This window comes from Physcomitrium patens, chromosome 22 (assembly GCF_059467195.1).
Source record: "Physcomitrium patens ecotype Gransden chromosome 22, ASM5946719v1, whole genome shotgun sequence".
Classification (NCBI taxonomy): Eukaryota; Viridiplantae; Streptophyta; class Bryopsida; order Funariales; family Funariaceae; genus Physcomitrium; species Physcomitrium patens.
Genome location: NC_143431.1, coordinates 4540008 through 4554240, shown reverse-complemented (window position 1 = coordinate 4554240; position 14233 = coordinate 4540008). Strand labels below are relative to the sequence as shown.

At 35.3% G+C, this 14233-nt stretch overlaps 2 protein-coding genes across 2 annotated transcripts; one reads left to right on the top strand and one right to left on the bottom strand.

Moving 5' to 3' along the window:
* Nucleotides 1–6396: 6396 nt before the first annotated feature.
* On the bottom strand, nt 6397–9214 carry LOC112275151 (lipoyl synthase 1, chloroplastic). Its single transcript, XM_024505240.3, has 7 exons — nt 8654–9214; nt 8309–8490; nt 7972–8062; nt 7491–7648; nt 7203–7371; nt 6913–7023; nt 6397–6778 (listed from the first exon to the last, which is right to left on the bottom strand). The coding sequence occupies exons 1-7, from the start codon at nt 9008–9010 to the stop codon at nt 6701–6703; spliced, it is 1146 nt and encodes a 381-aa protein (XP_024361008.1). The 5' UTR covers nt 9011–9214; the 3' UTR covers nt 6397–6700.
* A 15-nt stretch (nt 9215–9229) lies between these two features.
* LOC112275152 (putative prolyl 4-hydroxylase 3) lies at nt 9230–13549 on the top strand. Its single transcript, XM_090246374.1, has 10 exons — nt 9230–9402; nt 9557–9694; nt 9882–10063; nt 10960–11041; nt 11337–11434; nt 11699–11796; nt 12094–12223; nt 12394–12581; nt 12868–12969; nt 13189–13549. Exons 3-9 carry the CDS (start codon nt 9891–9893, stop codon nt 12939–12941), a joined length of 843 nt encoding a protein of 280 aa, XP_090102500.1. The 5' UTR covers nt 9230–9402; nt 9557–9694; nt 9882–9890; the 3' UTR covers nt 12942–12969; nt 13189–13549.
* The last annotated feature ends 684 nt before the right edge of the window (nt 13550–14233 follow it).

Sequence of the window (14233 nt, the reverse complement as noted above, 5' to 3'; positions counted from 1 at the left end):
TAAGATTAGTATTGCGCAAAATATCTTAGTAATGTGCCCCATGAAGATGTCTATTACAAGCAAGTAAATCCACCAAAGTTAAGGTGGAGTGCTTGTAGGTTCTTTTATCTAAATATAAGCAAGGAACTTGGGTCAATACTTTTTAAACTAGGTAGTAATCTTTTCTATAGAGAGCAAATGGTTTATAATACAAGAATATGTTATACCCATTTCTGCAATGAGGTTTTGTTGCTATGTGAGATGCAAAATGAAGTCCATCATCATAAAGACAAACCGCTCCTTTACTACCATGTCTATGATTTGTTCTATGACTAGATTAAAATGATGTGCTTTGTACTACATATAAATCAATTTGTAATTATTATTAAGAATACATTAGAGTTGGGTTATAATGCCAATGACATGACTAATTATGTTTCAAGCTCCATCAGTTGATATGCCAAGAAAATGCACCTCGCAATCATGATAGAGTATGTCAAGAAAACTAGAAACTATGTTAAACATCACTTCACTTGTGTGTTGCTCAAAAATTAGCAATGCACATCCATGTACATTTATAATGATGCATTTTTGCTCTACATATATTCAAAAGTATATACCAAGATATAACATGCTTTAATAGGCTACAGAATTAAGCACCACAAACTAACTTGACAAAATTACTCACATTTCCATGAGTACAAGAACACAACAAAAGAGCAAAAATAACTTGTATATTTTCTTGATAATGTTTATTGTCATGCAAAACAATCCTCTATAAGCAATGTATCAAATTCTAAGGTTAAATAGCTATGTCTTGGTCTTTGAAATCATGATAATATAAGAACACAATACCTTGTCTTCATTGTATATTGACACTTTGTGCTTAAAAAATAATATGGCTTACTCCTTTCTATTCATAATAATCACACAATAATTGATGATCACAATACTATGTTTGGCCTTACTACTAAATACAACATGGTCCTCATTGTGTTCAAGGTCACTATTATTGTTGCTAGCTTTGTCTTTTGTTGAACACAACATGTCACCAATAATAACTTTAACAATGCCATTATTAATATCAAAAAAAATTTAATATTAGTTAAGAGCTTCAGAGACAAAGTAAGACCTCATTGAATTTGAATTAGAACAGCAACATCATTGAAAAATGCATCTTCCTTTGCTTTCTACTAGAGCTATGCATACTCTTGAAATTTTAGAGTGTATTGCTTCTTTATATGCAAGTCAATGTTGTTGTTTCAAAATGACATGGTCCAACTTTGTACATTGGTCTTGATCTTGCACTTTGTTCCACTTTGTTCTCCTTATAACCAAATACAATACAAAAACAGCATTGTATTCCCTTGACAATTGAAGTGACAATAGAATAGGAGAAAATTTTTAAACCATACTTTGTAACATTGGCCTTGATGTAGCTTGAGCTACACTTGTTCTTGGACATCAAAACCAAGGATCTAAACAATAACAAACAAATTAACTATCTACTGCTCTGCTCCCTTGTTGCTCAATTAAAATAATAGTCTATACACAATAATTATCTTCTGCTTTTAGTCTTGATATAGTAGCAATTAGAAAATGACCTTGGCAATTAATAAATAATACTCCACTCCGAGTCTTGACCTATTCATGATTGAAAAAGTGGCCTTGAAAATTAGTAACTATCGCTTTGCTCCTAACCCCAACTTGATCGCAATTGTAAAAGTGGACTTGAGAGTTGGTAACTACTACTTTGCTCCCAACCTTATTTTAGGCATATTTGAAAAACTCATCTAGATAGTAAATAACTACTATTATGTAAATAATCTTAATTTAGTTAATTAAGGCATAAAACTCCTAAAATGCCTATTATAGAGAAGCATGAGTATAATAGAAGTGTTGTAAAGTAAGCATTAGATGTATACAAAATTCCACTTAAAACTACTTTGAATAAGCTTGTAAGAAAGTATATCATTTTTTTCATAAAAAGAAAGAAATGATTATGTTTAATTAATTTGTTACTAATAATATTTATAATAGATAATATTTCTAATCAAGGTTAGTAAATTTAATTGTTTTTGAAATCAAGAATCACTAATAAAATATTTGAAAAGAAATTCGGAATTTTATTGTTACAAATTATACTAAGATCAAAATATTATTTGAATGCATAGTTAATTTTTTATTTTTAGATCATCCATTAAAAAAAAGTGAAACCATTAAAATATTTTGCATGTTATGTTTTTAATTATATTATATTCACACAAATGGTGACTTTAGTATCTATTGCTTAATATCTTCTAATATTAGATCTTAATAATAGCAATGTCTTTGATCTTATGTATTTGATTCTAAAAACTGAATAAAAATTATACAAAATTAATTTTTAACATTTTAATAAAAAATTCAAATACTTATAAATACTTAATTAGTCTCTTTAGAAAACACCATAATTTCTAGTTCTAAATTAATAAACATATATAAAAATATTCTTATCTAAAATCATGTTTAAGTAAAATTAAATTATCCCTTAATTAAATATTGTCGTTTTGTAAAAATGACTTTTTGAAATTTATACAGAAGAAGTGGTTGATTTAAAATCAAGGTTGATAATTTTTTTTATTATTTATGTTTCATTTAGTTAGAGATATGTTAATTTTTATAAATGATTATAAAAACATGTATTTTAGTTTTACATTTTATTTTAAAAAGTATTTAAATACTGATATTGTAGTAGTCAATATGATTATATCAAATTTCTTGACATTAACTTTTTAAAGTATAATATTGGTATTTAATTTTTTTGATATAATAGTTACAAGTTTATTTATTTTGAAAAATAAAAAATATATTTTTTTAATGAAGAATTTTAAAGAATTCGTATTTATTATGTAATAATATATTAAATAGTTTTTATTAAAAAATAAATGTTTTTATTATTATTAGAATTAAAAATATCTTATTTTTCATAGATTAATTAAATAAATTCAGATTCAAATGATTAACAAATAACTTTCTATATCAAAAAAATTCTAAATAAATAACACAAATATTTTTGGAAAGCATAAAAATCAATCAAATATATATATTTTTTATAAACTTGTTGATATACTTTCCTATTATTATAAGTTATGTATTTAAAAAATTATAAATTAGTCCAAATTAAAGATGTGTTTTATCTTGCATATCAATCAAACCATTATGTAGTTGATTTTTTGATATTATTTTAAAATTTTATTTCTTAGAACCATCTTCAATTTTAGTATAATAGCCAAGAAAATATTTATTTTTATTATTACTATTATCACTTAAAATACTTAAAAAGAGAGCATAAACTTTAATAGTTACATGCATTTTTTAAAATTTGTAAATATTATTACTTAAAAATATCTTAGATAAATAAGTAAATATTCATATGTTTGTTATTAATAATATCTTCTTAGAAAAGTACTTAATATTGATTTTTTTAATTTTTAGATTATATAATTTAAACTATGAAAGAAACTAGTTCAAAGATGCATTAGTATTTTTGAAATAATAAAATATTATTCTCAATTTAAAAAAAATATAAAAGTACTATATAAAAAGATCATTATGTCAAATTTTCAAGGACATTTAACTAGAAAATCCAAAGACTAAGAAATACACATGCACTAAACTTAGATATTAGATTAGAAACAAGATAATATATAAATTATTCTTGAACTTGTATTGGCAAAACCAAAGCAAATTTACCTTACTCTCTTATTTATACAATAACAATTAGATCCTTAAAAGGTTCTAGAGGAAGTCTTAAAGTCTTAAAGTCTATTATATATATATATATATACACACTTCAAATTTTTAAAAATTAATCTAACCTTTTATTAGTTATTTATCTTATTTTTAAAACATATACAAATTACTTCCTAGTATAAGGATATGTATAGATATAAACATTAAATTTATCAACAGTGTAAGGATACATATAGATATAAACATTAGGTTCATAAACATTAGGTTTATTAAATTTAATATAAAGAGTATATCTTTATTTACCTCAATCATTCTTACTTGATTTTTTTGATATTTGATCAATTTATAAAAAAAAATATTCCTCATGCTATATATATATATATATATACATACATACTTTCATAGAATTTATACATTAAAAAAAATCACATCACAAAATATGAAAAGTTGAAGTAAAAATATTTTTTGGTATCAAAAGTCAACAAACAGGAAAAGCATGAGATTGTACATTTAAAAACCATAAATACTATAATATTTTATTTCCAATCTTTTGAAGCAATTGTCAAAAAAGTGTTACTTTTGTTTGCTTCACATAAAACATTATGTGACAATCATGTTCACAGCAGGCCCTGTCATGAAGAAACAATAGTATTGTATCACAAGTACTCCAAATTCATATCTTAAGTTGGGTTTTATTTATTTATTTATTTTCCACCATACTGCAGTTCAAGAAGAAAACAAAATAAGTAAATAAATATAAAATGAAGGCCATTCACTCCAATATAACTAATCCCGACTTACTCGTTAAGGCTCTTAAGCGTTTAGAGAACAACTCTTACGTAGTCCTGGTTGATACTTTTTTGAGCTTTCTGTGCACATCACGAACAATATCAAAGACGATCAAAGACATCAACTTCACATGAGTCCTAATTGTAGAGTTAGTTGTGCACAATACATGTCATGATGTCCTACCAGCCACCCTTCAGCAATCACAAACACAACACAATTAGCTCAGCCCGGACTCCTAATTACAGTTTTCAAACAGGATGGTAGCTCCAAATAAAACAATTTTATGCCCCACAATTCAACCACGACATTGAAAGTTCTGGTTCTTCGGTTTTCACACACTACCTTTTTCTTTCACAACCTACATAATGATTCTCCCTTCGTCCATATAACTGCTACTATCTCGTCATTTGAAGGAGGAAAATATTAACATGTGTGAAGAATCTTCAATATGCTGGTCAAAGCCAATCAGGTTGTACAAACAGAGATAAAGTGCATGGTAGAAATTTAAGAATGGTTCCATTACCTGGAAGCACAACCAGCAAATCACTCGCCGCTTCTGAGATTTTCATTTCAGATTTTCCTTCACAGACATCAACAGAAATAGAAACTGCACAATATCATTTAGAAGTTCATTAGAACTATCACTGCAATAAGCTGTCAAAGCAAGTTTCAGTCCATCAGCGCTACTCTCGGAGAAAACAGTTTCTTCATACACATGTTATCATCACTTTCCTATAACCTGCGATTCACCTTTGCACCTGCCGTCGCAACGACTGAGATGCAACAGAGCCGGATGAAAAGAATGCCATGATCCACCGAATGTTGTTGAGTATAACCTGATCTTCTTCCATGGATTTCGGACACTGGTAACACCAATCTCTGAGGACCAAGGAATTTTCTAAGAAAGCGAGTCTGCAAACCTGAAGACTCTACCAGTTGGACCAGCTCCTCTCATGTCACTTCATCGTTTGCCTTCGCCATCGGCGAACACAAAATCAACTGCAACAATCACAATAGTCACAAAATCCACCAGCGAATTTTCCTTAAGGTGAGGACTCCAGGAAGGTAGATTGGAATAAAAGAGCAGCAATTTTTCAAAAACAATAAAGCAGAAAAGCGTCATGTAACAGGTCGAGTATATCCATTGTGACACGGAGAATTCTCTTGAAAGATTCAAAGAAACATGTCCAACATGTGGAGGTGGCGAGGCTGTTAGTTTAAAAAAAGAAAAAGAAAACAAAAACTCAGCCGAAGAGAAAAAGCTGGGAGATATGAGGCACCTCGTCCGACATATGATCTCGGGATAAAATCATGCTGCTTAAAATTAATAAGCTTAAAACAGCTCGAGTCTGCACTTCATTGGACGCAACGAGAACGAAGAGCACTTTCGATCGTACCTCACAAAATTTGGAAAGGCTTCAAGTCCGATCCTCCCTGCGCAACACAATTTCTGCAAATCACACTACACTTCCCGATCATCTGCAGGGATGATTGATTCTCTTTAAGCATAGTGTTGTGAGTCAATGTAGTCTACAGAAACGTCCAATTCTTCAGACTTGGCTGCCTGCCAGCTAATCCTAACCCTTCAAGTGACTATTTGTCAAATTTCTTGGCAACAGCAGATTTGGTGATTGAACAGTACTGAAACCCATCCTTCTTGGCAACTTGGAATTTAATTATCCCAAATGTGAGCGAAAGTACGAGGATCACACCCATAGAGTTTCAAAGACAGTGACAGGATATCCCCAAAATTTTGAAATACAATGGGTCGTTCAAAATGAACTAGGCAACTACCATTTGTAGGGGTTTAGAGGTAAATATGATCACCTACAGAGGGAACACCACTGTAGTTAACAGTTCCCAAGGAAATTAAACGAACAAGATCAGCTCATATACAACAAAAAAAATCAGGCTCACGTGTTGTGGCTCGAAGTATAGCAGAATGTTGAGTACAGCACAAAGAATCATCTAAGCACTCGACGAATGTGGTGGGAGTCACCGGAATCACCCGATCATGGACCCTAGCGCATGACGTTCCAGATGCTTCAATCAGGCTCAATATCATGTAAAACCTCCCAGCTGAGGAATAGCTCGACTAACTAACTAAGCTCAGTATAGATTCTAATCGCCACATGTGAGTGGCACGAAATTTTGGTGAAGATATGTTTTTCTGCAGCACTTAACATAAACTTTTAAATTACACCGCAGCATTGTTCCGTTCGTTACGAATCATGCTCTCAATGAAGAACTCCCCTGCTCGGTAAGAGGATCGAACCTGCAGGGAATGAGACAATGTTAAATAAGAAAAAATTCAAGCAACATTTCAGGTGATATGAAGAAAGATTCAATCAAATTTAATAAACAAACTAGTTTAATTGAAGATACTTGACACTTATTGCACGAACTTACAAGAGGACCGCTTGCGACATATCTGAAACCAATGGACTCGCCATACTGCTTCCAATATTCGAACTTCTCGGGTGTCACGTACTCCTTCACAGTTAGGTGAAGAGGCGTGGGCTGCAGAAATCAAATGAAAGAGGGATAAGGATACAATTTAGTTTAGGGATAAAGAAAAAAGATTAAAAAGAAGCGAGAAAAGGCTCAAAGTGCACGTCTCACAACAAGCTGAAAGATGATATAAAGCTCATAATATTCAGAACGACAGTACATCAATCACCAAATTTCCATTACTGTACCTGTAAATATTGGCCTAGAGTAAATATGTCCACTCCAGCATCACGCAGATCCAGCATAGTTTGTTTTATTTCTTCATCACGCTCGCCCAAGCCCAGCATTATGGAGGACTTAGTCACCATTCCCTTCAGAGTCTTGGCATGCTTTAATACTGCCATGCTCTGTTCATACCTATCATCAAAAAGCATCCACAACAAATCAGTTCAAAAACTTCACGCGACGCACACCACATTTCAACACCAAATGCAAACTCCTTGAAAAGAACTATGAACTGTGTGTGAATATAATACCCAGCCCGTGGATCTCTGACAATCCGCTGCAATCGCTTCACTGTCTCGATGTTATGAGCAAAGACATCCAGCCCAGAGCTGGCGAGATGATGCACGGCGTTCAGATCACCTCTGAAATCAGACACAAGACATTCTACCAATAATTCTGGCTTTAACGCCTGCAATTGATTCCATACACAACGTACAAATGAGATTCACAAATAAGAATAATCCTCAACCAAAGCCATTAAGACGGACAACCACTTCGATGTGCTGATACAATGAATTCTATGATACTATGAGTGACGTTCTACAGCATGGGGATACTTGTAAACTCCTTAGTTGATAACAATGGACATAGAGAGTGTAGGTGAATTGAGGGAAGTCTGAAGAAGTGGCACATATTGTTGGTCTTACATGAAAACCTACAAAAGGGAACGGGAAATAAAAATGAACAAAAAATAAAATAAAAATACAAACAAACACAAACAAACAAACAAACCTTGAGGGTTTTCACTGTTCGAGCAAAGTGATCACTCCCACCATCAGGCATGTCATCTCTGTCAACGCTAGTCAATACAACATACCCTACGCTGCACAATAATCCACAAGCATGACATGATTTACGTCACTGCGACTATGGTTCAGATTTTCCACAAAAATTGAATGTATTAAGCGACACTATGAACCCTAATCTTAATCCATCCTAAGAGGCAGCGTAAACTCCACCATCTGGGAAATGTAGCACTCTAAACTCAAGCGGGGAGGCGAGTGATGTTCAACTCCGTATGCACAGCATCAAAAGAACGCATTGAAAAAATGAAGGAATAATTGAATACCCCCAACTGGCTATTGCCCGAGCTGTATTTTCTGGTTCCATAGGATCCGCGGGTGCAGGATTTCTACTAGTCGCAACTGCACAAAATCGGCATCCGCGAGTGCAAGTGTCACCGAGCAGCATGATAGTGGCTGTAGCAATGCCATCCCCTTCACCCCCTGCTCCTCCGCCACCATTCCAACACTGACCCGACCCAATGTTCCAATGTCAATACTCAGAGATACGCAGAGTCTTCACAACAGCGTTTCATCCACCAGCTTTACTGAAAACCACGCCACCCACATTGCCCGACCATTTTAATGCACATGACAATCCCAATAACCGCTAAATCTCACATAAATCTCACCTCTCCAATGTTGGGGCATTGCGCTTCCTCACAAACGGTATTCAGCTTCAAGGTGGTGATGCTCTCCTTGAGCTTTGATAGCTTCTCTCCTTGCGGCGCCCGTTGCCGCAACCACGCAGGCTTCTTCACATTAGGATCTCGCCCAGTGTAGAGTCCCACATTCCCAGAGCGAGCGGGAGTTTTGTCTTCTGTTGTAGACACAGACGTCACTCGAAACCCAACTGACCGTACTTTGCGGCCACCCAATCTCACTGAACGTAGCAGATCATCACCGCGCAAGGAAAACCCCAACAATTCAGTAGACGAGGTGAAGCTGGAGGCTACATTCGCAAGATTACCCCGAGCTAACGACTCCATAGCTCAAATTCGATGCACCAAAACCCACTTCAACGATTTCTCATGCGAAACACCAACTGCACTAATTTGACCCTTATATTGCTACAGAGATGGAGTCTGGAAATGAGAAGGCTGCTCAAGTTGCAGATGGAAATTGACGATGCTGCTGGAAAACAGGCGGGCGACTCCAACGAAGAAGAACGACACTCAGAAAGATCACTTTTCATACTGACCACTGTTCCTCGTCTTTTCGTTTTTTCTGTGATTTTACATGTTATTTTATTTTATTTTATTTTATTTCCATATCTTCACATTCCAAGCAGGGGGATCTCCAAGTCTTCCTGCCTTCGTCGAGAGTCAAGTCTATAATTGTTCACCCACACCCACACTGCGATGCTATTTCCGTGCCCACAGTAAGCCCTACCTCAATCGCGCAGTTGATTTGCTGCTTCAGGGTAGGACAAACCATCGTCGAAGGGGATGTGGGTCGACCTATTTTGGTCAACTTTATCTGTCTTTCTACTTCCGATGAATTGCCGTTTTTGTTGTAAGCGTTTGCACATGCAGGTTGGAGGCTGGTGAACTGCATACACAAATTTGATAGTCGGGGAGAAAGAGGAGTTTCTCACAGTGTCTTTGGTGATTGGATCATCCTCGAGGAGCTTTTAGCTCGAAGGGTTTCCTGATTTTAAGTTTGGAACCGAGGTATTTCAATCGTGAGAGTGGTTCTTAGCATGCATACATTTTGAGTGTGTAGGTATGGATCTCTATTCTAGAAGCCGTAGAGGCTGAGTAACTATTGCATTCTCTGAAATCCTGTTTACCTCGGCGCGGCCACATCTCGAAGTAGTCGGTAATTTTCTTCCTTGGGTTTCGTGGGAGCCGGGCGAAGTTCGTAACTATGGCGAAGCTGAGTCGAGGTCAAAGGAGAGGAGCTGGCACGATGGCTTTGTTGGTGCTGGTCCTGTTGTCTCTAGCGCTCATGCTCATGTTGGCACTTGGCTTTGTAGCCATGCCATCGGCGTCCCACGGGAGTTCGGCTGACGTTGTGGAAATCAAGCTGCCCTCACACAGGTGGGTACGAACTCTTACACCAATGTGTGAATACTCAAAGAAGGTGAGCTAATTTCTGGTATTGATCACATGAATCTGGACGTGCACAGTTGAATGAGGCCTCTCAGAATTTCATTGCCCTTCTGATCGTTATGCACCATCATTTTTAAACGAGCATCGTGTTTGTGGGAGATCTGATACTTTCTGAATTAGATACTACTCTAGGGCTGGTGGAGGTGGGTGAAGGTAAAGGACATTCGTTTATGCATCGCCAGAAAGTTTTTGATAGCACTTTGTTCCACCTTTATCGGCATCATTCAACTTCCTTATAGCGTATGAGACGTTATAGACATTTTCACAATTTCCTCGGAAGCAACAATTTCAGTTGTTTCACTGCAGCTCCTGCTGAGATACTTGCTCTGCAGCTTGTTACACTCCCAATCACCTTAAACCTAGAAAGAAATCTTCGAATTACATAAATGCTAGCTGCAAGGCCTTCGGATACGTATATTTGAAGTGTTGTGATTTTAAATATGGATTTGATCGGACGGACGAATCAGAGTGGTCACTGACAAGGTTGTAGGTGACCAGGTACAAGTAGTTTAGTGTATTTTGAGAACATTTTTATAACAGCTGGTGTAGGTTGGAATCCCTAACTCAATTTTCTGACACAGTATGGTTACCCTGTCTGCACGGTTTGTTGATGATTGACATTCGCAAGTGCGCGAATCGCCCTCGTCGCCCATTAATTGCTCATCCAAAAACTTGAGATTCGATATTTGTTAGCATGGTTTATGTTAAGCTGCGACTAACGACGTGCTATAACAGCGTGCTACGATAGATGGTTCAAAAGTGAGGGCAGTTTCATGTTCAGAGTATTGTGTCTTTGATTAAGTGGTATTCGTCTTTCATTGCAGGCATTTTGGTGCCAACCCCTTATCACGTTGGGTTGAAGTCCTCTCTTGGGAGCCCAGAGCCTTTCTATATCACCACTTTCTGGTAAGTTCAAGTTACAAATAATGTAGCAAGGGCATTGTCGTGTGTTTGGAGTTGTCATTACTATCTTTCTGGATCTCGAACATTCTGCTTAATTTCAGACTTTCAAGGATGCGGTATTTCGGCGAAGAAACTAAGTCCAGTAGTGAGATCTTTCTGGAATAAATTTCATCAGACTCTTCACGCGATCTATTCTTCAATCCGTGCTGTATAAAAGCAAACAACTGATAGTTACTTTCTGTTCTGTTACTGTAAGTGTGGCAAGCTATCGAAGTTGACAGTGGTGTATTGTGAATAGACAGAAGAGGAATGCAATCATCTAATTGAAGTGGCCAGGCCAAGTCTGGTGAAGTCAACGGTTGTAGATAGTGATACAGGAAAGAGCAAAGACAGCAGGTGTGTACTGATGTGACTCTTACTGATGACCCAATTTACTGGTAGTTGATGCAATTAGCTTGTCAGCTAAAATGTAATTGCGATGTTTCTCCTTTGATCCTTCGTTACTCAAATGGTTAGTTCTTGGCATTTGTGAAGGTCCGTATGCGTTAATGATATTGATGTATTTGAGGTTCTGTGGTAATTGGTTCACATTGCAGCCTTCTCTATTTCTGGAATTTCATAGCCTTGAACTGTCACATTCGTGCTTATGATGCATCACAGAGTACGCACAAGTTCAGGTACATTTTTGATGCGAGGCCAAGATCCTGTGATCAAAAGAATCGAGAAGCGAATAGCTGACTTCACATTTATACCTGCTGGTATGTACGATACGCTGTTGAGTGGTTCATAAAAATGACCCGCGGACTTGCTTAATTCAGTTTTCTCATTTAGTAGCAAAGAATCATGTCTTCTATTTATTTTCGTGTATCAATATGATTGTTTTTATGTCGACAGTCTACACCTTTTTAGCTTTCTGATAGCCGAAACATTAATAACCTTTGGTTTAGCACACTTTTGACACAAGTCAATGAAGTACAGCTTCTGTGCAAAATAGTAGTACTTGTTCGTAATTAGTTCCAATATCACATTTAAGGCGTGCGGGTTGTTGCTTGCAGAGCAAGGTGAAGGCTTACAAGTTCTGCAGTACAAAGAAAGTGAAAAATACGAGCCCCATTATGATTACTTCCACGATGCATACAATACCAAAAATGGCGGCCAAAGAATTGCTACCGTACTGATGTACCTGTAAGTGTCCTGCCCTGCTTTCATTTGGCTTTGAATTCTTACTAGTATTTCTGTTCTTATGTGCAGACAATGCAGCGTAGACTATTTTTAGGTTTAGCTGGAGTTACTTAAAGTTCAACAAGTCTATATCTGCGATCATATTGATGATTGGTTTTACACGGTGGTGACAGGTCAAATGTCGAGGAAGGAGGAGAAACAGTTTTTCCAGCTGCTCAGGTGAACAAGACTGAAGTTCCCGATTGGGATAAATTATCTGAGTGTGCTCAGAAAGGTCTTTCTGTGCGACCACGCATGGGAGATGCCTTGCTTTTCTGGAGCATGAAACCAGATGCGACACTTGATTCCACTAGCTTGCATGGTACGCTTCTGTTCCAGGTTATGAAATCAAATTTTTGGTAACCGCGAATTTTCATTGCTTGTAACAGCTGGGGTTTGTAAAGAACCGTAATGGTCGACCATTTTTTCTCCGTGTTCTTCCTTACGATCCTCCTCCTCTTTGATTTAGACATCATGTTCTACTTCTCCGGTGCCTGAATTTTTTACTGATCATTACTAAAATATTTGCATGTAGTTCATACCTAAGATAAGACTGAAGTTCTCAGGTTTTCTAAAATGGCTCATGGGATTTGTGTTCTGTTTGGTAGGTGGCTGCCCCGTGATCAAGGGTACCAAATGGTCTGCTACTAAGTGGTTACATGTAGAAAACTATGCAGCCTGATGAGGATGGTACAAGATGTCTTCTGCAGGTTGTATATTTATCTCCCATGTCATGTCATAATTGTTAATTCTCTTTTTTCATTAATTATACATCCCCTCTTAATGTTCGATTAGGGAGTTTTGTGGTGGAGATTTTTTGATGCGTAAGCGATTTTTTTTTTTTTTTTTTTTTTTTTTTTTTTTTAATCTTTTCGTAGTGACACAATTTCTTTCCCACTCATTGGTGATTCCACGGTACCTGACTGCAGGAAGTGAATTGTCACAAGCACCTGGTACAAGCAGATTCGAAATGCTTGGATGTAATGCATGGATGTTGGGAGAGGACAAACATACAAATTTATGATTCTGCATTACGTGAGATGTAATGATGAACCACCTCGTGCCTATCTGAATTCATATGAACAAACGAATAGATTTCCAATTCATACCAATAAAACAGAAAAGCCGCTTAACTTATTTGTTAACTTAGGCAGTTTTTTTGTTTTATTATTGGTGGTTTGCAATCGACCTTAACGACCATTTCTTGTAATCACCACAAACAAGCAAAATGCATATCTGATTTCATTCAAAATATACTTATAAAGACTGCTGAATCTATAACAAACAAAATATATTTCATGCTTTGTAAATTTGTATCTAATGTTGATTTTGACATTATTGCAGTTGGATTGGATAAATATATGGTGTACATATATTAGTTGAGAATACCTAGTTCAATACTTGATGTGGTACTTTGTATATTGCCATAGTATAATAGTAGGCATCCAAACAGATTTACCATTTCTTTACCTACAACTAAATGTTACATATGTAGTGGAAAAAGTATCATATTACAGTATCAAGTATTCAGATAGGATGCCTTTTTTGTGGTATTGCTGTAAGAGATGTTTTGTAGATGAATGTCTCTGGAGGGTTTTTTTGTTTATATTAAAATGTGGAAAGCAAATTGAATTTTTGTTTTCTTTGAAGTTGAACTAAACAGTGGTTAGAATTATGGTTTTAAGAAGAAATAATAATTTTTTTCCTTCATCAATTTAACACCTTGTATTATTAATTATTTCTCTCTCTCTCTCTCTCTCTCTCTCTCTCTCTCTCTCTCTCTCTCTATATATATATATATATATAAAAGTTTCTTTTGTCAATTTTTGGTTTGCATTAACAACAGAATTTAATACTTGTATAACAAATAAACTAATAATGAGTTGTAAACGAATCTTTAAAACTTTAAAAAATTAAAAAATTAATTTAAATATCCTCTTTTATATTAATTTTTTTTATAGAAATTTTTTTATA

Bases quoted from the DNA above. Each gene is read 5' to 3' on its own strand.
- LOC112275151 (XM_024505240.3), bottom strand. From the start codon at position 9,010: ATGGAGTCGTTAGCTCGGGGTAATCTTGCGAATGTAGCCTCCAGCTTC. The intron at 8,063-8,308 runs GTATTCAATTAT...ATTATTGTGCAG, and splicing joins CGGGCAATAGCCAGTTGGGG to CGTAGGGTATGTTGTATTGA. The intron at 7,649-7,971 runs GTTTGTTTGTTT...AATCAATTGCAG, and splicing joins GAACAGTGAAAACCCTCAAG to GCGTTAAAGCCAGAATTATT.
- LOC112275152 (XM_090246374.1), top strand. From the start codon at position 9,891: ATGGCGAAGCTGAGTCGAGGTCAAAGGAGAGGAGCTGGCACGATGGCT. The intron at 11,042-11,336 runs GTAAGTTCAAGT...TATTGTGAATAG, and splicing joins TTCTATATCACCACTTTCTG to ACAGAAGAGGAATGCAATCA. The intron at 11,435-11,698 runs GTGTGTACTGAT...GATGCATCACAG, and splicing joins GGAAAGAGCAAAGACAGCAG to AGTACGCACAAGTTCAGGTA.